The sequence below is a fragment of the Balaenoptera ricei genome, chromosome X, assembly GCF_028023285.1.
Source record: "Balaenoptera ricei isolate mBalRic1 chromosome X, mBalRic1.hap2, whole genome shotgun sequence".
NCBI lineage: Eukaryota > Metazoa > Chordata > Mammalia > Artiodactyla > Balaenopteridae > Balaenoptera > Balaenoptera ricei.
The window spans coordinates 115,715,941-115,740,519 of NC_082660.1; the positions used below are offsets into that span (position 1 = coordinate 115,715,941).

General features: G+C 42.1%; 1 protein-coding gene across 1 annotated transcript in view; it reads right to left on the minus strand.

Moving 5' to 3' along the window:
* Nucleotides 1-1,130: 1,130 nt before the first annotated feature.
* AIFM1 (apoptosis inducing factor mitochondria associated 1) overlaps nucleotides 1,131-24,579 on the minus strand; it is a 28,633-nt gene continuing 5,184 nt past the window's right edge. The window contains exons 2-16 of the mRNA XM_059910852.1: nucleotides 21,680-21,825; nucleotides 17,376-17,475; nucleotides 16,261-16,385; nucleotides 16,006-16,136; nucleotides 14,661-14,751; nucleotides 10,444-10,528; nucleotides 9,706-9,782; nucleotides 8,680-8,788; nucleotides 7,819-7,926; nucleotides 7,406-7,494; nucleotides 6,807-6,947; nucleotides 5,039-5,181; nucleotides 3,456-3,580; nucleotides 1,713-1,909; nucleotides 1,131-1,396 (exon numbers count right to left, since the gene is read on the minus strand). Of these exons, the coding sequence (XP_059766835.1) occupies nucleotides 1,325-1,396; nucleotides 1,713-1,909; nucleotides 3,456-3,580; nucleotides 5,039-5,181; nucleotides 6,807-6,947; nucleotides 7,406-7,494; nucleotides 7,819-7,926; nucleotides 8,680-8,788; nucleotides 9,706-9,782; nucleotides 10,444-10,528; nucleotides 14,661-14,751; nucleotides 16,006-16,136; nucleotides 16,261-16,385; nucleotides 17,376-17,475; nucleotides 21,680-21,825 (1,739 nt within the window). The 3' untranslated portion in view covers nucleotides 1,131-1,324. The remainder of the gene's footprint in view (nucleotides 1,397-1,712; nucleotides 1,910-3,455; nucleotides 3,581-5,038; nucleotides 5,182-6,806; nucleotides 6,948-7,405; nucleotides 7,495-7,818; nucleotides 7,927-8,679; nucleotides 8,789-9,705; nucleotides 9,783-10,443; nucleotides 10,529-14,660; nucleotides 14,752-16,005; nucleotides 16,137-16,260; nucleotides 16,386-17,375; nucleotides 17,476-21,679; nucleotides 21,826-24,579) is intronic.

Below are 24,579 nucleotides of genomic sequence, written 5' to 3' on the forward strand. Positions count from 1 at the left end.
TTGTAAGATCTTTGTAAGCAGCAATTACTGTATAATAAGTCCCGTTTCACAGGATACTAGATGAGTTTTCTACCTACATTATGGACTTAGATATGTCATGCCTCAGATCATATTTCACTAAACCTGTATACATATAGTAAGAACCTGTTCTAGTACAGCTAATTCTTAAAGTGGACATTTGTCCTGTTCTAGTGTTCAGAAGGGATTTCATTGTAGCTGCAACTCCCTTTAAACAAACCCAATATCGAAAAAATCCAGCCTGGTAATAATTTTCTCTTTAGAAGAAGATTCACAATAGGACTCTTGAAAGTAGTAAAAATTTCCTCTTAATTGAAATAAGATTTGATTTTTAAAAGTTAAGTAATTTGAAATGCAAAAAATGAGTTGATTTATGAAACTTTGACTTCTCTTCCCAGGAAATCATTTGTAAAGTGAGGCATGCCTATAAGCCTATTTGAGATAAAAGGGGTTAGGAGAGGGCAGATTTCTAGTTTGGGGGACAGTGGGCGGAGGAGTTGAGAGGCCACAATCCCTCAGAGTCAGGCTCCAGGCTTAGCCATGAGGCGGCAGGTCTCCGAACCTTCGTTTCTGTCTGCAGTAAATGTCTTTTCTGCCCTCCCCTCCCAAGACCAGTTCAGTTCTGGGCTGGGGGGGTACACAGGGGAGCTGTCCCAGGTAGAGCAGAGTCTAGTCCACATGTTTATGTGTACACTCATTCAACGATTCACTAAGCACCCACTGTGAGCCAGACCCTGTGCTCAGCTCTGGAGAGAGAACCATGAGCAAGACAGGAGAGCCATGGTTCTGGCTTCCAGGAAGCTGCAGAGCAGCAGGGAGACATGTAAACAAGGAACAGGCTTGAAAGGATCAGGAAAGTCTTCAGAGACCGGGATGTTCCCCAGAGGAGGGGAGAGGGGTCAAGTGCTGCGGGCAGAGGTCACAGCAGGTCCGTACAGGATGTCTGGAGGGGCGAGGGAGAAGTTCAGTGAATGAGAGAAGCTGAGAGTGTGTAGCAGGGATTACAAGGCCGAGGAAGGTGATGCACTTGGGAGTGGCTCCAATTGACTTGCTCTCTAATATGCACAGCTTTCCTCCCTTCACACACTTGCTCCCTTTCAAAGAGAAGAGAATTTAATTTAGAAGAATCGGGTTTTATTTAGTGATGTGAACATTAAGAATTTGCCTACATGGTTGAAATATTCACAAAGGACTTGATTATTCACACTCATACATACAGAGGAAGTCTGCTGAATAAAAAACGCTCCTTTACCCATCCAAGCTGCTGTCGGGGACAGCAAAGGGCCTGCCTGTTCCACAGCAGTCTTCAGTCTTCATGAATGTTGAAAAGCTTCGCTACTTCGTTGAGATCTTCATGTTCCTCACCGTCCTTAATGATCTGAGGGACAGAGGAACAAGGAGTGTGTGCGCTGGGCCGCACACCAGGGCAGCCCGGGCCAGTCGCCACTTCACACTGGGAGGGAGTTGTGGGAATGGCTTTCTACGAAGCCCGAGTGAGCATGTGCCAACGCCCGTGCTACCCAGCCATGTCCCGAGTGAAAAAGAAACATACCCGAGCCAAGGCGATACCTTTGTTCTGCTCAGGCACAGTCTGACCCGGGTGGACAGTGCGTGGCAGGACATCCGACGAAGTCACAGAGACGGCTTCCGCCCACACCTCCCATCTTCCTCTCAGAGCCCTGACGGGCACCTACCTTCCTTGCTATTGGCATTCGGTTGAAGATGTTCCACAGCACGATTCCCACCACCACTTTGTCCCTGAGGTAGAAGATGATGCCTTTGCCGTAGTCCTCCCCTTGGGCGGGGGCCTGGGGGACTACAGGGTTGCTGGGAGGAAGAGTGATTTCTGAGGCCTCAGACTCTGTCTCACTCTCTGATCGGATACCAGTCCCTGTAGCCAATCCCCAAAACAAACAAGCAAAGTCAAAACAAAACAAAGTCAGTTCTTACGAGCTTGGAAATTTTAGAAGGCAAGTATCTTTCAACACCTGCTTCAAGCTGCTTCTAAATGATTTGTTTTTCTATGCCGCCTCAGTAAACACTGGCCTATTCTAGCCCCTCTCCATTGACAAAGCCAACAAAAGCCCTTCCTTGCCAGCTCCTGGGCACTGGGTCAGTCTGACCCCAAACTATCTCATTTTAAATTTACACTATGGATATTCCCTGGTATCTTTTTTCAAACTACAGAAGACTTGCTCTTGTCCCCTGAGAAACATTCTAGTGCTACATGGTCAGTACAATAGCCACTAGTCACATATAGCTTTTCTAATTAAAATTAATTCAGAATTGAAGTTTATTTCAGTTAAAATTAAATAAAATGTAAAATTCAGTTCCTCATTTGCACTAGCCACATTTCAAATACTAAAGAGCCACATGTGGCTAGTGGCTAGTGGCCAATGTATTGGGCAGAGTAGAGATAGAACACCGCCATGATAGCAGAAAGTTCACTTGGATGGCACTGCTAGAGACACTCTGGCCAAAGCAGAAGGCACTTCCATATGGAAAAACCATAGTGCAAGTGCTTCCTCCTGTGCAGGGTGGTGGCAACAGCCTGGGGAGAGGGCATTTTGTCTTCTGGGAACAACCAGGCTTCAAGTAATACTGCCCAGTGGACAGAGTAGTGACCTGGAGTTTATAAACACCTACTGTATAAGTCCCTGGGTCCCCCTCCTGGATCCACTTCCCAGGAGAGGTCCGAATTAAGGAGTGGGTATATGTAATCCACTTAGATTACACAGGAAAAGGACCTCATATCCATATAATGTCTTGCTTCCTCCTTCCTAAAGAGCAACTTGTCCTTGAAACGCCTCTAACAAGAGGACACAGAGGTTAAATAACTTCAGTCAAGGTCACGAAGGGAGAGAGAAGAGACCTGGGAGTTAATGAAAGAGATGTGTGTCGGAGAGAAGTTCATTCCGAGAGGTGCCTCCCGTCTAAAGAAAACCCGCTATTAAGATCTGACAAATGGAATTAGAGGCAGCTCAAGAACTACTCAGCCCAGTTCTTCACTGTTCAGGGCCCAAGGAGGGGAGCAGGTCCCAAACTAAGGTTCTCAGGCCTAGCTCTTGGGATCAGCAGGAAGCAAAAAAAAAAAAGCCATTGAAAAAGTTCAGGTTTTCTTAATCACGCAGGTCTTCCTAGTCCCTTGGGACAAACTAGACTTACAGAGTCGTCGAGTTAGCCACCGTCCAAGAGTCCAAGAGTCTGGGACGACACCCACAATCCACAATATCTATGCTTTGACCAGGATACCTGATTTCGCCAGCTCTCAGACCACTAAAGAGCGAGGACTTCGGGTTTGGTTTATTTTAAAGCACAACATGAAGAGAGGCTTTCACTGACAGTTCCCTCTGGCCAATACAGATACCCCTTGTTCAGGAGGATTTGGACCATGGTTTCTCAACACTCTTCCAAGAGAAGTGGTTGGGCTTCCTTACCTGACTGCTCTGTGGCAGATTTGGGGTTGTCTTGTGCGGTTGCTTTTGCAAAAACGCCGACTGTGGGCAAACTACTGTCCACAAGACCAATAGCTTCATAGCCAACATCGGGGCCCAAGTCACTCCTAAGGAAGGAGAGAGAAGAGGGTGTTCTGTCAAAGGACTGTAAAGGATGGTGCGGTAGAACGCTTCCTCTAAGGCACCACACTTTTATGCCAACCAAAGAAACTGGTATGTGCCACAGCAAGAGAAACGCCAAACTGATCTGTCGCCTGCTAGGACATCTGGGGACGATTGTGAGAAAGCACGATTATTCCAAACAGGTTTTATTTTCCTAACAAGCCACTATGCATATCACAGATCCATACAATGATCTATACTTTCTTAAATTTAATCATTTAATTTTTACCATATCACATTTGGTGGGGGTGGGTTCCCCACATTTACTATTCACTACCTTCCTTTACTCTTTTTAAAACTGCCTTTTTGAAACTTTAAAGAGTGCTCCATATTTATGGAATCCAGAATCTGGGATATTTTGTGGTTCTATTAACTGACAGTACTCCCTCTTAGCTTTCAATTTTCAAGGCTGAAGTGCTTTCTATAAAGTGGCACCTTCACTCACTTGGTCATTTTATTTTCATTGTTCTTCTTGGAAACTTTTCCTATCATCATCATGCTGTTTTTAATATGCTAGGAACTTCACAGAATACTTGTGGCACAGACACACTATGGTTTTGTAATCATCCAAGCTACTTGAGCTGTTTTGTTTCTGGTGCTCTACATTTTGTTATCTTCTTGGCCACAGAAGCTCACTGGACTGGTGTCTTCAGGGAACAGTCTACAATGACTTCTTGGATTCTGTTCCTGGAACCTAACTGATAATTGTATAGCTACAAACTACTTTTTTTCCTAACTGCATTATCTTACACGTGTTGACCCTGAAACCCATCTGTTACATGTTTTTTGCTGCCCACTCATGAAACTGTGTGTGATCGTCTTAAAATGTACTCCCATCAGCTGAGAATTTCCCCAACAGAAACTGCTTAGAGGCTTCTGAAACCTTGAAGTTTTATGTACCCCATCTTTCAAATCAACAAGATGACAGTGGGCCAAACAGGGGCAGCTCCAGTATTCAAGAATGTCCATTGTTAACTTTCTACTATCCAGAGAGCCGCCTATATACGTCTGACTCTGAGTTGCTGATCTTAAGGGTTACATATGAGTGAGCTGCCTTTTCTGTCAGTAGGTTGGGCTCAGTAGAATTAGCAGCAAAGAGCAAATAAAATATACTGCTGTCTGTATCTAAGAGCACACTTCTGTACTACCTATTGTAGCTCGAACTCTGAGGTATTTTAGCAGAAGTGCTGATGCCATTTCCATTCATTCACCTAGTCTAACTTATGTCAGATGGAACCCTTTTACCAGAAGATGGCTCGGGGGTAGGCTGCGTGGACACGAGACGGAATTTTTTCACCCTCTGTATGAAGCTAACTGGCCCACCAGGAAACCAAAGCATATAACTCTGGTTCCATTAATTCTGTGTTCTAACCAATTGAGTCCTCAAGGCACAAAACTATTACCAGAACATTGACTGATGCCAGTACGGCTTAGCAGCTCCAGTCATATTTTCTCCAGCCAATCTTCCGCTCACAACAGCGTGATCATGGTGCTCCACCCGCCTCCTACCCAACTTTATATCGTAGAAACATGCAGCATCTCCTGCCTTTGGAGACAAATACATTACATGAGCACATGATAAAAAAGCAAGTTAAGGACAGAACATACACTTTTGGGGCTCAAAAAATGCTTGTGATGTTAACTAATGATTTCCAACCACAGGCCAGAATCATACCTACACTATCAAAAACAGTTGAGCTTCCATTTTCACAAAAACCATTCTATGCTTCCACAAAGCTAACCTTAATCTTCCATGCTCCAGCTTACACCTATTTCTTCTCATTCTGCCCTCAGCAGAAACAGGATATTTAATAACCATGATTTGCAGAATATTCTTTCCTGTGTGGAATCCAGTTTTTAGATGTGACTGCCTCTTACCTAGACACCTTTTCCAAGATAAAAGTTTTTTGGTCATTCACTATTCATTCATTCATTCAGCAAGTATTTACAGAATACTTACTCTGTACAAAGCATTATACTGTCTGCGCTGCAGAGACACGCCTGACACAGACCTCGCCCACGAGGAGTGTATAAGTGAGTTGAGGAAGGCGCGGCACTCTTCCTCACTATGGTGTACCATGCCAGAGGTGTGCAGTGAGCGAGCTCAGTGTTTCAAGCAGAGAGAGAACCCCCGGCTGGAGGTGAACAAGGCCAGCTTCACAAAGGATGTGGTATGGGAGCTCTCTCACCCTTTGTTCATCTTTGTGGCTATTCAGACACCCCCAAAGCAACCTAAAAATCCAACATGTGAGCAATGGCGAGATAAACTCTGAAATCCACCTAATGGAATATTATACAGTCGTTACACTGTTTATGGAATCTGAAGCAATGTGGAAAAAACTTACATTCGAATGTTAAGTGAAAAAGAAAATACAAATGTTTATACGTAGTATGCTCGCCATGACTGTCTACAACAAAGAAAAAAACTATGCGCGAGAAAATGAAGGGAAGAAACTACACCTAAACATCAGTGGTTGCTGCAGGGGAATGTCCCTTTCTCCTTTTTGCCTGTGTTTTTCATACTGAGCGTGTATTGCTTTTATAACAATTTTTTAAAATCCAGTACACTGTAACTTTAAAAAAAAAAATCTTTACGGGAAAAACACCCTGCAAAGTTCCTATGTCCTCAGTTGCAGAGTCCATAATCAAACACAATACACTTGTAATGATCTAACAATAGGGAAATTACCTCATGGTTCCTACATACTATAGTCTTGTTTGTGTCATAACAGATTTTTAAAAACAGCTAAAAATAGTACTCAAGGAAAATGAAAATGGAGTAATTTTCCTTTCCAGAGAATGTTATAAAACTGCCTCATCCTCCATTCCCTGGACTCGTGTTCAGGCAAGGGAGTAGCAGATCAGTGTGAAAGCTGCGCACACGCCCGCCAGGGTCATGCTGATGGCTGCTGCCAACAGTGGAACCAGGAGAGACCTACTCCTGTGGGCACGCACACTGTTCATTTCCTTTTCCATGAGCCTGCAGCGTGAGGCCAGACCTGATCTCGTAAACCAAGCAGTTCACAAGTTTCTGCTCTCCACCCTCAGCTTCCAAACACGCTGACCCTATTTGGGTGGGCTGCTGCTGAGCCTTCGCACACCACCGGGCAGACCTGCCCCCAGGCCGGGACCAAGGCACCGTGCCTGGTCAGGCTGTCATCGCATACTTACCACCCAGATGTTAGAGCGGGCCTGGAGCTCTGCATTTACCCGGAAGCCACCAAAATCAGAGTCTATCTCCAGTCCGCCAGTCTTGGCCAACTCAACATTGGGCTCCAGGCCCACGGCTGCCACTATGTGGTCAGTTTCTACCTGAGGACAAAAAGAATTCAGTCAATTATTACAGTTTCCTCGTATGCCTATGAACCCAGCGACTATAAATCACAGTCACAAAAAATCACAAAAAATCGGGGCTTTACAAAAAAAATCATCCGGTAACTCTGGTCAAAAGACTTTAAGTTCCATTTCATAAAGTGCCACCCCTCCACATATACATACCCCCTACCATCTGAACAGAAATCTGCCACCCTAGGAAGGTCTCAAAAATCTGTGATACACATAGGAAGAGGCTATGGGAAATGGTTCCCAGGCGGCTACTCCGGCTCTCATCATTCTTCTTTTAGCAAAAGACAGTTCATTAAGAAAATTATGACAGGTTAATGGTGACTGCCAAGACAACTAATCTACTGGTATCAAATGAAGGAGTAAGAATGAGGAAAGGGCAGAGCAGGCTTGGAAGGTGTTCTGGCAGCCTGTCTTCCCCTCCTTACCTTCCGGCCATCTTTCAGCTTGATGAGTAACCTGCCACCGCTGACTCCAACTGATTGCACAATAGCACTGGGCAGCACCTTAACCCCCTCTGTAAAGGCAAACGAGACCTGAGGCTGAGCCTGTGAGCCTACCACCTTCATGACAACCAGAGAAGCTGACGAGAGTAATCATTAGTACGTAGGCAGCCTTGGAGAGCCACAGGCACCCACGCCCACAGTTCACTTCCAGCACTTCCAGGAATCTGGTGTGTCAGATTCAGAACACCTACATGAAGCTGGCTGACAGGAGGATGGTGGAAACTTTTCATAGGGCAGCTGGTAAGGCTTATGGACAGGGGGTTCCCAAAGAAGCAAATTTTGCCTTAGTCCTCACTCAAGGCAAGAGTGGGAGCATATGGAAAGAGTGTCTCTACCTTGCCTGACTTTTTCCATGGTCCAGTTGCTGAGGTATTCGGGGAGGATCTTTCCCATATTTCCTTTCTCAGGGAAGAGCTGAATCACTTCTGTGCCCGAGGCTCGAGCTGGGAAGAAGAAACAGAGCAGGTATAGTGGAGGCAAAAGTCAATCCGAGAAGACAGGAAGAGAAGTAAAGGAGCCACAGGCAGCCATCTACTGCACACAGGGCAATGCCGCGGCCCAGGCCAGAGCGCCCGTTTGTGGGGCACTAGGGCACAAGGGCATCCACAAGGCAAATACAACAGATGCCAGAACTTGTCCCTGGATTCAGCTACATACTGTGAACTCAGTGCACTTATACTTAGGCTTACACAAGTGCCTTGCAAGCTCTGAATAGTAAGCACCCTCCCGAGAAGATGCCCTGATTTCACACAGCTGAAAAATAACATTAAGAAAAAAATGGTTGCCATGAAACATTCAAACTGGAACTCACAGATCTGTCAAGCTGGGAACCATCATGTATCTGAAAGAAGCCTTTGACTTTTACAGGGAGCAGCAGTTCAAAGATACATACAGTTCTGCAGTCTACATTGCCCCTACCATCTTAATAACTCACTTTCCTTAATATTTTATTTCTAAGGAGTCCTGGCCTAGAGGCGAGAGGAAAGGAAAAAGGAAAGAAAGCAGCACTGCTCAGCTGCTCAGATGACAGCTTTTCGATCACTAAGGCATCCCTCATCAGAGCTAAGCTCAGTGATTAGTTTTTCACCATGTAAACCTTAATCAAACTCTCTCTACTGATCCTGGTAAATGCATCTCTGAAAAGCATGTGATATAAGACCAGAGAAAGAAAATCGAGGTCACTCCCCAATACTCACCCTTTCTGCCAAGAGCACAGGCCAGTTCGCTACCAAGGAAGCCCCCACCGATAATTGTAATCGACTTGACTTCCCGGGAAATCTTCTCTAAGGTTCTAAAGTCTCCAATCTGCAGGATCACACAAGTTTAGTCCACTGATTTCCCAAAGGGGCATAGGATGATAATACCAGGAAATATTTTCGCTAAATCTTTGACAACAGTAATTTGCACATAAAATCTTCTCCTTGTATAAAGTGGCTCAATTATAGCCTCTATTTTATTGATGTAAATTTCTTTCTCCAATGTAACATTCTTTCTAATAACAGTGGTTCTCAACGGGGGGCAGATATACTCCCCCTCCCCCAGGGGACATCTGGCAATGTCTGGAGACATTTTTGGCTGTCACGACTAGAGTGGGGAGATACTAGTTGAAGCTAGCGGGTAGAGTCCAGGGACGCCGCTGAACACCCTACAATGCACAGGACAGCCCCTCACAACAAATGGTTATACGGCCCAAAATGCCCATAGTGCCAAGGTTGACAAACCTTGTTGTATCAAGAACTTAAAGGACAGTACAAACCTTTTCCGGTACCCATAGCGGTGGCTGAAAATTTTCAGCAGTTTTCATAAGTAAAGCATGGTGTTAAGAAGCAAACCCCCGCTTCCTTTTTCACTTAGGTACTCTTAACTTTTCTCCCTAAAGTCTCCACAATAGCACTTGCAGTGAAAAATGCCAAGAGGCTATAAGGAGTTCCAATGACTCAAATGCATCAGGAAAAAACAACTATGGAAGGGCAATCGAAGGAACTATATAGCAAGCAATAAAAAACGCTAAATCTGTTTTTCTCCTAGGAGCTCAAAACCCTTGAGTGAGGTATCTGAGGTGCAGAGAGAGGAAGTGACTTGCTCAAGGCCAGATAACAAGTCTGTAGAAGAGCCATAGTTAGAACTTCAATCTCCCAATTCCCGGGTGGGTACTTGGGGACCACAAGATTGTGCTACCTCTTCAAAACCGCCACAACGAAAGCACTAAAGCTGACAATTACCTTTCTGAAAAGTGTTGTTCTACTCTTCACCTCTGCTCCAGCCCTATCAATGGCAGACAGACTTCTTGGAGTGCCTCCTGGAAATTAAGAGGAGAAAAATCCTTTAGCCCAACGAGCAGGAGCTAGCCCAAACAATCCCCCCACAAAGGTGGTGCTGTGGTGTGTGCTGCTGGCGTCACAGCGGCATCAACAGGACACAAGGCTTTGTTTTCCCTCCCCTCGCCCCACAGTGGGCTTTAATCAATTTCCTTTGAAAAGCAGATTTGAGAGTCTCTCTTCAAAGGGCCCACCATTCCCGTAGATGGCCAGAAGCCCTCACTTCTTGCTCCCGTTCTCTTCTACTTTTTCATGAGGATTCACCAGAAAGCACGGCTACGTTTGTTTAAGCAACTGCATCCTTCTCCTCTCTTGATTTCTGATTGGAACTGGCAATGAAGCCATGAGGTTATATCACTTTCAGGACACAGGGCAGAGGGCAGAAGGCAAAGGCTAAGCAGGGAGAGAAAAAAGAAAGGCAGTCCTCTTCAATACCCATCCATCATGCCTTTACCAGAAGGAACAATACGGATAATCCAGAGGGGCAACTGATCAGATGCTTGTAGTTAGCCAAGCTTTGCACCAAGAGAAGACACCCACTTCAGAGTCTGGGTTTCAGTTTTCTTAAGATTAAGTAATGCCTTTATACTAAAACTTGAATGAGCTGTATCAGGGAATAAAGCCATCTCCAGAAATACTCACCTGTTGCAATCAAGCACTTTTCATAGGTTATTTGAGAGCCATCATTAAGTTTCGCCACATTGCCTCTCACATCCAGCTGTACTACCTGGTCCAGTCAAACACATACACAAACAGAAAGATATAAATTGGCTTTAAAATTTTTTACTGAGATATACAACATAAAATTCACCATTTTAAAGTGTACAATTCAGTGGGTTTTAGTATATTCACAAGGTTGTGCAACCATCACCACTATATAATTCTGGAACATTTCCATCACCCCCAAAAGGAACCCTGTACCCATCAGCCCAATGAGAAGAGTTAGTTCTTGACCTAAGGTGATCCTTAAGAAACCATTTCTAGGTAATCACTGGCACTACAGTTTCTGGTACCCAGTTTCTTCAAGTAGTCATAATTTCCTAAGCAGCCAACATTAGAGTTAAGTCCCTACTGTCCCAAAGTTCCTGCCCAATTTGTGGAAATGGAGAACAGGGACAGACTTTTCTGCCTGGCTCTTTGGGACCCTTACTTCCTTGTTAACAACTCTCCTACATCCTCAACAGCTTTGCAGGATGCTTTCTCCAACTTCTAGCTTTCACTAAAACTGAGCCCGCTCCCCCCGCCCCCAGGAAAGCTCATACATAGAGACTGCTCACTCACCCACACTCCTCCCCATCACAAGGAGAGGGTGTTGGCTGCTGGTGGTTCCAAGTTATTCTTGTACTATCATCCCCTCTGAAGGACACTGACATATATCCCTACAAATCAGTGTTATCCAGCCTCCTCCTGGTCACTCCTCATTCACTGAAGTCCTTGGCAGCTGGCTTATACTTCTCCTCTGAGCCACATCTATAATCCTATCTCTTAAACTTATACTTCAAACATCTCACTCTTTGGTCACAATTTTCCATCCTTCCAGCTTTCTCTCGGTTCCACCGTCACCTATCCTTGCTTTTGATTTTCTCCATTTACCCAGTGGGCTGTTCCATTCCAACTAATCTGGGCCCATAGTAGATCATCCAAACTGTGCTCTTGCCAACATCCCTAATTTCCTTGCACCCTGCTCCTTAGGGTGAAAAGCTTGAGCTTTGCAGTCAGAGAGACTGGGGTTCCTGGCTCTGCTCTACTCCTTATGAGCAGTGAGACCATTCATTCAAGACATATTTATTAAGCACCTAGTATGTGTCAGGCACTGTGGTAAGTGCTGGAGACACAATGTTGAGAAAAACAGATACCTTCCTGCCTTCAGAGTGTTGTAGCCAAGACAGACAATTTAACAAGTACTACAATCAAGAGTGAAAAATCGAGTGAGAAATGCTCTAAGAAGGACAGCACAGGTAGCGCTAGAAACATATGACAGGTGCACTCAATCGAGTTTTCCGGGGTGGGGGGGTGGGGGTGGGCAACGACATAAACTGAGATTGGATGGGTGCACAGCCTCCTTAGCCGCCTTTGATTTGTCCTGGGTAAGATCCCTCTTCAATCCAACCCCTGTACTCAAACCTCAAACTGCTCACTCTCAGATAACCACCTGGTGTCCTAGTTTATTGCAAAAACAAGTAAAGCCATTAGATGTGATCTTCCTCAGCTTCCCGTACGGATTCCCACCTCCCAACGCCCAAATAAAAACTTTACTTCCTTTCTTCCAGCTTCTGGGATGAGGTGGCCTTTCTGTTCTGTTTCTATGCCTGACCCCCATCCCTTTCTTTCTCTCCCAGAACATTCCCCTATTAGTCACCTGCTCATTCCCCCATCTCTCTCCTGACATCTTACCCCTCAGCCCATTGACATGTTTAAGTCTGTCCCATCCTAAATGTCCCACCTTTGATTCTATGTCCTCCTCAAGCTTTTGTCCAATGTCATCTCCGTTTTGTCATTTAAACTTTCTGAAAGAGAAGTTTATCCTCTTTTCTAACTTCACAATGATATCTGAACACCTAAATGTAATGGGTCATTTTATGATTCTTTTTTTAGCAGATTCCTTTGCTGCGGTAATACTGTGGATCACATCCTGCTTCTTGAAACTCCAACCTTGGCCCCTGCCCTGGGTTCTCCTCATCCTATGCTTTTAGTACTTCTTTCCTAGTCTCCTTTTTGGACACTTTTTCTTAAACCTGTTTCCTGAAATTTGGGTTCCTCAGGGTTCCATCTTTGCCTCACTCCTTTTCTGACTACCTCAGTTCTCCACGGGAGGCCTCACCTACTCTCATGGTTTCAAATCCTACTCACATGTGGATGATTCCCAAATCTGTATCTGAGCCCAGAACCCTCCTCTGAACATTATAGTCATGTGTCCAACTGCCCTTAGGACATATCCACACAGATATTCCATTTAATACTTAACAGTCCAAAACGAAATTTTATGTCCCCCTTAAACTAGGTCTTCCTCTTGCAATGTCTCTCTCAGCTGGGGGTGTACCACCATCTACCACACAAGCTGGAAATCAGAAAGTCATCTTTGCCTCCCCCTCTCCCTCATGTTCTGCCTCCAATCAGTTGCCACCACGCCCTACCAAGTTTGCCTTTACGCCGTCAGTCTGTTCCCTGCTCTTCACCACCTTTCTGCTAGGAAGCTATACAATGATGTAATTAAGAGCTTGGGCTCTGGAATCAGAATTCTCCATTCAGAGAGATCTGGGCTCAAATTCTGTCTCCACCACTTATTAACTATGTGATCTTGAGCAAGTTACTTAACCTCTTTTTCATCTCAATTTCTTTCTCTATAAAATGAAAATAATAATAGTACCTACTTCATAAGATTATTGTGAGGGTAAAATTATGTAATACACGTAAAGCACTTAAAAAAAACTATACTTACTTCATCTTCATCATCATCATCATCATCACCACCACCACCACCACTACTGCCCTAATTTTGGCTCCCATCATCTCTCACCTGGATTATTATAATCGTCTTCGAAATGGTTTATCTCTAATCTTGTTCCCCTGAAGACCATCTTCCTCACAGCCAACCGAGTGATTACTTAAAATTCAATCCAACTGTTTTATATCCTTGTTTAAAACTCAGCAGCTCCTCAGTGCCAGTGGCATAAAACTCAAGCTCTTTCACACGACAGAGCTCTCGACGACCAGACCCTGCACAACTTCTCAGTTTCATCTCCTGCCACTCCTTAACTTTCTGCTCTATTGGTACCTAGCTGCTTGTGTTCCCCTGCACCAAACATGCTTTTTCATACCCTTGTGCCTCTGCTTATGCTATTCTTTTTTACTTGAATGTTTTTCACTTTTCTCTAATCTGGTGAATGCCTCTTCATTCCCTAAGACTTCTCATTCTGTAAGACTGCCTTCTCCAGCAAGCCTTTCCTGAAACCATCATTATACTGGGCACACTTCCCAATAATTCCCACAGTATACTGAATTTCTTTCTTACTCCAAATCTGTGTTATGATTATCTGTTCATGTTTCTGCCTAATACTGTTAGCCCCTGGAGGGCAGGGCCTGTGTGCTATTTACCCATAGGTGATACTTAATACATAAGGTCTTCTTACCAGCTTATCCACAAACCCATATCCACCTTCTCTGCCTAACATCCCCTTATAGGAGAAGTGGGCCTATCCCTATCAAAGGTCAATGCCTCCACTTGTGCTCTGGATCCCATCTACTCTGGGCTTTGCTCCTTCTGATAACCCTTCCCTCTCTACTGGAACATTGCCATTAGTTTACAAACACACTCTAGACCTCCCTCTTGTTAACAGAAACAAAACATAACACAACAAAACAAAACCCTCCCTGGACCCTAAATGCCCTCCAGTAACTGCCCCCAGTATTCAGGCACTCAACTTTGTAAAGTCTAACAATATTTTCCACGCTGATGTCATGCCTGAATCATTTTACTATCCTGAATAATATACATTTGTCAATGTCTTGCCATCAATAATCCCAAAGAAATGTTAGTGTGGAAAGACAGGAAGAAGAAGGAAAGGCAGAGGAGCAAATTAGAAAAAGGAACAGCTTCAGAGTCACGGTCCCCAGTGATTTGACTTCCCCGGGAAAGTTTAGCTAGCCTGCTATTCTAGGCTTGAGACTAGTGCTTTCCCCAGGAAGACACACTAATTAGTGTAGACTGGCAATATTAAACCTAAAATGACTTGATCTTTCTTTGATGAACCACAATGGCAGGACAGACGTAAATGGTAGTGGGAATACAAGTCACCATGTTCGCTGCCCACATGGGCAGATAGGTGGAGCCTGACAAAGGAAGCAGCCTACTAGCTCACCTTCTTCCCAGTGAGGACGGCCACACCACCATTCTCAATGTGAGGCAGCTCCTGAGCAGAGACATAGAAAGAAGGTGGCTGGAAATATATGCTGTATGGAGAAAAGGGAAAAAATGTTATAAGTACCTGGAACTGCTATCAACTTCCCCCAGAGCTTTAGTAAAATTGCTTCCACCATGGAAAACTTTTAGGAACATTTTCTAAAGTAAGTCTCCAAGGCCACTAAATCTTGGTCGCGACTTACTTATACAGAGGTGTTTTACACTAGCGAGTCTCAACTGGGAGCAGTTTTGCCTACCAGGGACATTTGACAATGTCTGGATACACTTTTCGCTATAATAGCTTTGGGGGAGGATGCTTCTGGTATCTAGTGGGTAGAGGCCAGGGATGCTGTTAAACATCCTACGATGCACAGACAAGGCCTCCAAAACAAAGAATTATCCAACCCTAAAGGTCAATAGTGCCGAGGTCGAGAAACCCTGCTCTGGATTTAGGTTCCTTTCAAAGTTAGAACACGAGGAGTGTCCAAGGAGCTGGTATGCACATCCACGCAAACGAGCTGTCCAGAATGGCACTGGTCAATGGACAACTAGGTCTAGCTCCTGAGATGATTTTGCCTCAAACAGTAGACAGTAACCATGAAATATTAATTAAGGGATGGATAACATAACTGGAAGTATGCATCCTGCCTGAGAAAAGGACATGATAATACGAGTGAGGGAGGCAGGTAGATTTATAAAATTTAGTCCAGTGTCAAAGGGATCCACTAATGAGAAAAAAAATTGATACCCAAAGAACACGGGTACTGGACTCAGGAGATCCAAGGAGTCTTTTAAAAGGAAAGGGCTTCTTGACTTGTATTTCCAAGTCTCTCATGCAAACATTTTAATAGAGGTTCTTCCTTACAGTGTTCCCACTATATACCCCCAATTCTGAGTGCCTCCTAGGGCATCCAAGGAAGTGCCACTGAACAGTTTCTTTTTTTTTTTTTTTTTTTTGCTTTTATGGGACATGCCTAGGCAGGTGTGAAGAAGTGACAACACAGGCTGAGCTGCTCTTCACTAGAGACGTCTAACACAAAGGTCCTGGAAACAGGAGCATTAGTGCTTCAGAGGCCAACATTACATCTTCAGTTGTTGGTAGATCTGGTTAACAGAATCCAGGACTCTTGCCACTATAGCCTGTTGTTGCCTATAAGCTATACCAAGTGTGTACCACAGCGGACTCCAGTGTGCGGCCAAGTCATCTGTCCTACTCACTACATGCGGTTCATGCAAAATCCTGACCTACTCTTTGTGCTTAGCTGAAGTTGCTGGTCGGACCCATTTTACATAAGTCAACAGACCTCCTCTCTTTCCCATTCCATTGTTTGAATCGCAGTGTCTTTGTGACATTTGGATCATCTGAAAACCACAGTTCTTTTGAAAGAGGAGGTCTCATGTATGGCAGCTCAGGATCTTCAGATACGATTAGTACCTTTAGACACAAAACAATGATACTTATCAGAGCCAAGTCATTTAAGAGGCAAATAAAGCGTTCACATTGGCTAAGTGCTTGCAGACCGCACCCTCCATGCCAAGCAAGACAGTATGTGCCTTACCCTGGCCCCAGGATCCCGAGCCCGGATGGATCTGGCTGCAGCAAAAGCAGCAGTGCCTCCACCGATGAGCAGGAATGGAATGTGACTTGGTACCCTGACTTCAGGAACTGGCTCTCCTTCTGGAGCTGTAAGCAAAAGACCAGACAGGGTGAATTTTTTTTTAAGTCTCAGACAACTCCTTGCCACTATTTAAAAAAAAAAACAAAAACACCTTGCACTTGACTCAATCCTTTACGTAAAAAGCTAGCAAAACACTGCAGCTACATTAATCTTATCAAATTTCATTGCATTCTGATAGTATAGGAGAAGGAAGCATTCCTTGCATTTCATAAGTGAAAAATACCCAAAAAAGAGGTGAATAATTTGGCCAATGTCATTCACTCACTAAGTCTCTCAGAACTAGAACCTAGCTTAGTGTTTAGCTATTTCTAAAATATATTAGAAAGTATATATTAGAAAGCTTCTGCCCTTCCCATTAATTTCTTAATGACCAACAGGAACATATCAAGTTCAGTTTCACCTTTTGTTAGCAATAAAGGGGGAAAACCCAGCAGATCAACTGTGGATTATTAAACAATGTTCAAAACTAAGGAGGTGGTATGAAGGAAAGCAATGGAAATTGCCTACCCAGAGTCGTGGGGCTTATTAAAGGATTAAAACACTCCTCTCTGAAAAATCAAGCCAGATGTGTGGGATGGAAGTGATGGCTAGAGCTATATGCTTTAGGGAAACAAATATATCTTTAACAAATTGAAACTCCAAAGACTCAAAAGGGGAACAAAACAGACCAAAAGAATGTCCTCATGGAAAAAAAAGGCCTTCATCTCTTTTCCAATAATTTTCCTTGCCAAGCTTGCATTTTTTAATTTAAAGCTTGCCCTTAAGGGTCTAATATAAAGAAAAACAACCAATCATAATTATCACTAATTTTATTCTCAAACCCAAATTACAGTCAAACACTGTAACAAATTGCTCCCCGGTCTGGGGTAATACCACAGTTTCTGGAAGCTTACAATCTCACAGCATCATCGTGTCTAAACAATATACCCGCAAAGCATAGCACCCAAATTGTTTATAACTTTCCCTTTATATATTGAGTCTCAAATCATACTCACCAGATGATGTGGCCCTTTTCTGTTTCTCTTCTGGTGTCAGCCCTAACCCTGAAATTCTTTCATTGTATCTTTTTTGGTCATCTTTTATTGTCTTGTAGGCCTGAAGACCCAAACATGGAGAAAATTTATTTCATCATACAGCTAGCTAGCTCATACCATAAGTAACATTCATTATCTTTCAATTAAATGAGAAGCTTTTGTCTACATGAGGTAAGTTCTTCTATGTTAGAATCACTAAGGCAAAAATTATTTTCTTAAGAAATAAAAAATACCGAGTGTGTACACACTTGGTGTGGAAAGAATACAGGTAAGCAGATGGAAATGTTGCAGTTTCAGATTTCCTTAGGCTCTATGTGAAGAATTTTCCTCATATTTAATTCTGAAGGTACAGCTAAAGAAAAAAGAAAAACATTTTATACTGGAAGAAAAAAGTGCTAGGAAGAGCTAAACTTTATAAAAGGGGTTTTGGACTATGCTGGATACTACCTGTGAAACCAATCTATATGGTCCTGAGTAGGAAGCTGGGACATAGGTTTTCTTGGTAGATGTCCCAAGTTTCGCTAAGTACTTAGATAATGCCCTGAAGCATGTCCGCCAGTATGCCTAGTCTTATAGAGTAACCCATCTTTCCCTCAATGGCCTATCCTTTTATGACACTCAGATACTTAATGGGCAAACGTCTCGCTTAAACACCTACTATATTTCAAATATACTATCTTCTCTATCCTTTCAAATTGAAGAAGGGTACCTTAGCACTGACTAGTTTTTTTTTTTTAAATACAGCATCAGAATTTATTGAAGATTTTTTAAAAAGCAGTAGGCAAGAATGACTTGTTTTAATTACAACACCTTTGCTCTTTTGTACCCCACAGGGTCAATAAGATAGGAATTTAAGTGACCATATGTCAGTTGAAATCCCAGATTGTTAATTAATTGGAGGAGAAAGTAAGGACAATCAGAGGAAGTATCATAAAACATGTTCTAAGAATACTTCTATGAGCCCCTTACAAAGCAGCCCACTAGGCAATGTGCTGCAGTAAGGAACCTGGACTCTCAGACCTGGACTTGACATTTATGAGCTTGGAAACATCTAACATATGATATGAATGGACTAGAAAATTAAGTACTGTATGTTAAAAGATAATGGTTATTCCTTGAATTTACCACTAAATTCATCAAATTCATAAATTGAATTCAACTAACATTAACTTCAGGAAGAAAGTTTTTTTATCTTGGCATCAGATATCATACACAAGTCCAGCATTTACTCATTCCTTAAAAAAATATTTATTTTAAGAAAGGGACATTTACCTAAAAAGACGGCTTAAGCTGGTCAGTGTGAGTGAACAGAGAAATAAACTGGGGTCATGTTCACATTAAGAGGGATATCCAAAAATAGCCTAGGGCCTCTCATACCTCCTAATGGCTTCACACACGAGGGGAAGAGCAGACCAAGAAATATCTTGAGGTTTAGTGGGGAAAGGACAAGAAAGAGGTTTGTCACATATTTATATACATATATATTTATATATTTAGCTTTTAAGTAAATGTTCCGATATAAAAATAAGTTTACAGACATACTAAATAAAAATTTATCTTTTTCCCCCGTGTGTTTCTGTCTCCCCAGTTTGCACAGATTTTCAGTTAGTGACATGAATACATGTCAGGTTAAGAAAAACTACAAACTTATGAAATATGTTAGCAGACAACTTTTCTAAACAGATGAATATAACGCCATATATTCATCTTAAAGGAATATGAAAGGAAACAGTTCATTTTCTGAGTCAGGCAATGTGGTCCTATCAGTTGAACAACGGCAAAGGGCCCAAATACTAAATCTCACTAAATATTCTAAAGGCCACCTTGACTCTGCTCACTGACAAATCTAAGCCACCTCATTATTTAAAATGTAATATAAAACTATACAAAATAGTTTGGTAGACAAAAGCTTATCATTTAACCTGAAATCACTATAATATAGCAGCTTTATTATTACCAGTGTTGGATAAACTCAGAGGGCAATGAGGCATTTAACTGAATGGCTTGAGAGGAACTTGTGCTTCACAGGCATTTCTAGGCAGGAGAAAGCAACAGTGAGTGGCCCTATCTTGTGGCCTGGCATTAAGAGATTCGCCTGGCCAGCTCTGTGGAGGCCATCCAACTCTGGTACAGCAACATAAACCAGAGGTTTAATAGGTTTCAACTGTTACAAACATATCAGGTGCAAACAATTTAAATCTATTTCTGAATGAATGGGGTGGAACTGATGGGAAAAGTTGAGAGAGCTATAAAATGGAAAAGTTAAGGTTTAGAGGGTAGTATCTGAATTATGAAAGAGAGGCATTTAAGAAAGCTATCCACACGAATGCATTAGCTTGTACCACTTCAGCCACTAGTTTGACCAAATTACAGATTACAAAAGGGACACTGCCAAATGAATTTACTTGAAATAGAGGCTGGGGGTGAGCGGGAAGAACACTGCAATTTCTATGGCTTTTTGGACCTCCTCCGAAGCATTCAATAAAATGCCTTTTCACAATAAAAGTAGGGTTAATTTACTGTTTCCCACAAAACACAAAAATTACATTTTACCTAAAATGATTCAAAATGGATGGTGTTCAAGTTACCTTTACTTGCATTCAATGTTTACTCTTTGAGACTGTCTTGTTAGGTATGCAGCACTAAAGCACAATATAATTTAGCATCATAAAAAAAAAGAATTATGAAATTGGCAAAAGTTTCAAAGAAAGGGTTGATGATGAGGATTTATAATAATCATTAAATGTATGGCTTTAGATATATCTGGTAAGACTTCCACAGTCTGAAGAATGAGACTGGAGGACTCCCTAGTGACTGACAATGTCCTTTTAATAAATACCTAGAAAGCACATGCTGTGAATATTTCATCGTATTCTAATGGATCAAGTTTTCATTAGTGCCATGGTCTCACCCACCCTACCCCAAAATATATTTTACTGTAAGTATCTTACATAATAAACTCCTGCCCCAGTGACTGTTGCTCCTACAATTAAGAAGTATACTAGGCTGCTGCCATCTTTCCCAGAAGCACCTGTAGACGCTAGTGATCTAGAAGGGGATCCTAGGTGATGACACTGCACAACTGTAGGTAAAGATAAGGCCAAGAAAGAAACAAAAGGAAATAGAAAAAGCACTAAGTATTAATGAAGAAACATTCAACACAAAGGCAGGGAAGCATTTTCGGTTACCCTGTGCTAAAAAAGAAAAAAATGCTGCTCCAGGAATGGAGGAGAATGTATATTTCCTCAAAGTCTGTTATCAGACAGAGCTCACCTATTTCTTACTCTGATTTGACCCACAACTGGCAAGAGCTGTCTACTTTTCTTGTGCACTTGGGAGTTAGGTCAGGGAATGATAATCTAAGTAGCTGCAAATAACTTTCATGTCCCCCCTTTTTTTTAACCTAGATCAAGTAACAAAGATAAGTTCACCGTCTTACCAGGGTAGAAAGAACTAAAACTGTAATGTCATCCAACCATTTGCTCTCAATAAGTAAAACAAACAGCTTCCTTCAATCAAGGGTGTTACTAGGTGTTATCTAAGTTGGTTCACTCAGCCTTACATGATCCAACTTTAGACTGATCTGCTTAGTCACAGTAAACCCTGCCAAGTTAAAGAAAAATGCCCACAGAATAACTCCTCTGTGACCAGCTAAGCTGATCAGAGTTCATTTAAGGAGATATTATTGTGGTACTACCACATAGCAGTTAAAACCATACTTCCCACCTCACACAAACTCCATCCTAAAACTGGAGATACTAGGCCTACCTCTATAATTTAGTATTTGGGTGAGATTCAGGGATAGTTTTCCTTTCAGGAATGCCAGATTGAAGGTTGTTGTTTTTAAATGTTTATTATCCCAAACTAAGGAAAAATAAAATATTTGACAAATGGGTCAAAATCAAATATTGTGCTAAGGAGCTGCAATAAATTTTGACCATATTCACAGGTTAGTGTGTCACATCCAAGAGAAAAGGTACAATTTTGTGGATTAGTCAAATCTAAGAAAACGCAGAGGCTTTCAAGTAAAGTGTAAAAAGACAAGTGAAAAAAGCAAAGATAATCAACGTGAGATTAAATTTCAGTCATTCCCAAATTGGCTCTCATAGGAAATTAGACAACAGGCACTTTAAAGAAGGTTTTTTGGAAATTTTTCCAAAAGGAGAAAGGAGAATTAGTTGTAAAAGTCTTAAAGCAGAGAAGTATTGAGTCTATTAGTGGGAGCTGTTTGGCAGCTTCTTTACACAAGCTGCTTTTCTACTTACATATGCACCAGCTCCTATTGTTGATAAGCCCACAATAAGGACTAATACAGAATTATCGATTTTGCCCCCTGATGCACCAGAGCTAGTCATTTGTCTTGTCATCTGGAGTTCTAGAGGAACATGCCATCGCTGGAACAAGTTGTTGCCTAAGGAACACAATTTATTAAGACACACACACATACAAAAATAAAATAGTTAATACATGTTTATGACTAAACATCAATGCACTGTACAAGTAAAGACTTAACTGCCCATTGGGCTGTGTGATATTCACTGTCAAATGACCAAGGGAAAAAAATCTTCAAAGCTGTACACACAAATACAACAGATATCAGAATGCACACTCTTAAGTTGTTGGAGTTTTAACAGTACAATTTAATGCTGTCCAGGGAGGAATTTATAGCTTCCAGAAAAGGTAATGAAAAACACACGGGCAGTTCATCAAATACCTCTCTCTTCACATCTTCACCGTAAATGAAGTAAACATGGAGAGATGACTGAATAGATAGATATAACAAGTTAACTACAGGCTACCTGGGACACGCTAACAACTACTTAAGGAGTAGTCTAAATGGCTGGTTCAAACCTTGAACAAAATAATAAACTCCTGCAACACAATCTAACCAGAATACAGTTTAGTCTTGTGTGAAAGGCAATGTGTCCTGGAAGACAGAAATGGTAAAGCTTAGAAGAAAACCAGAAAAAAAAATTAGGTGAATTTATCTCCCCCAAAGAACTGAAGAATTTTGGACTACGAAATATTTTTTACAATGACAAAATTTAAAATATCTACCAACTATCAATACTTGGCTCTCAGTCCTCCAAAATAATACAAAGATTATGTTGATGCAAAAACTCGGTACAGCTATGTAAGAATCTGAGGATCATAACAACGCTCACACATGGAAATGTAAGAGTTTCATAGACTTCTTTCTCCAGGAGGATGCTGGCATTTTCAGATGAAGGAAGAAGGTCTCAACACCTTCTCTGCTTGTGATATTCCTCGTGTTGACTACTGACCTAGAACAGGGGTTTGCAAAACTTTTTCTGTAAAGAACCAGATAGAAAATATTTTCAGGTTTGCGGGCCACATGGTGTCTGCTGCAACTACTCAATTCTGCTGATGTTGCACAAAAGCCATAACATATAAATGAATGGGTGTGACTGTGTCCCAATAAAACTTTGTTAATGGACACTGAAATGTGAATTTTAAATAATTTTCAAAAAATAGTCTATTAACAATTTTTTTCAGCCATCTGAAAAATGTAAAAACCAATTTTAGCTCAAGGGGCATACAAAAGCATGTGGCTTTGGCCTGTGGGCTGTAGTTTGCCAATCCTGATCTAGAACAGTGGTTCTAAAACCTGAGTGCGCATCAGAATCCCCTGGAGGGTTTGCTAAAACATGGATGGCCAGACCTACCCCCAGAGTTTCTGAGTTGGAGGATCTGGGATAGGGCTCAAGAATGTGCATGTCTAACAAGTTCCCAGGTGATGCTGATGCCGCCAGTCTACACTTTGAGAATCACTGGTCTAGAGGCAAGTAGATATGTTCTGCTCTGACCAAGCTTTAAAAGACAAACAGAATGGCGCTGGTAGCTATTCCATATGTACTTGCAGAGATGTGAAATAGGGAGCTTTCCCCCTTGCTTTCACAATAACAGGGCTCAGAGGGGTAAAAACACGTCCAAAACGGGGCTGCAGTCTCTTACCTGAAATCCTTGGGAACATGTGCATTCCAGAACTTGGAATTGTTAGGTTTTAAGTATATAACGCATACACCGTATAGTAACACCCAGCACAGTAAGGGGCAGCAACCCAGTCACACACGTTAATGTTTCTATGACCAAGCACACTGAGTGCAATAAACAAGACTCTAAGTAGCTTCTCTCCAGTTCAGGTCAGGTTTTACTGACAAATGACTTACAAAAACTGGATTTTTAGTCCTATTTTGATTTCTAGATTATAGATAAGAGACTATGGACCTATATTCTTAGAACTGGAAATGTATTTTTCTCTACTGTTTTTATTTCTTTCCTGTTTTAGAATCCTTCATCACCACATGAAATAAAACGGCTTATATTTGGAAATAACAACAAATCACGAAAATAAAAACATGTGCAAGAGTGGAGAAGCATGGGTTTCCCTGGTGGCGCAGCGGTTGAGAATCTGCCTGCCAATGCAGGGGACACGGGTTCGAGCCCTGGTCTGGGAAGATCCCACATGCCGCGGAGCGACTAGGCCCGTGAGCCACAACTACTGAGCCTGCGCGTCTGGAGCTTGTGCTCCGCAACAAGAGAGGCCGTGATAGTGAGAGGCCCGCGCACCGCGATGAAAAGTGGCCCCCGCTTACCGCAACTAGAGAAAGCCCTTACACGAAACGAAGACCCAACACAGCCAAAAATAAATAAATAAATAAATAAATAAATAATCCTTCCCTCTAAAAAAAAAAAAAAAAAGAGTGGAGAAGCTTATCTCGATCTGGGCAAGCTTTTGATTTTCAGAAGTCCATAAAAACGATGAAGCATCGGAAATAGAAACTGACAACTCTCAGAGCTTAGAAAATGAAACTGGGTAGAAAAAGTTCCACATGGCTTAGTACAAATAATTTAGTTTTGTCCCTTACCTTCACTCCAAGTTTTTTTTTTACTGAAAATAAATGCTTTTAAAATTCCGTTTATCCCTCTAGAAGATCCTAAATACAGAAATAATAATAACTTTGCTTTAATATAATAATTTAATATAATATTCTGATTTTGCTTGCTTTTCACAAACATAAAACTAAATGTGTAGATTTGGGTTAGTTCAGCAGTTCTTGCCTCAATTTGCACACAAAAAAAGACATTTAAAAGTAAATTGGTTTTCTCAGGGTATATGCCCAGCAGTGAGATTGCTGGGTCA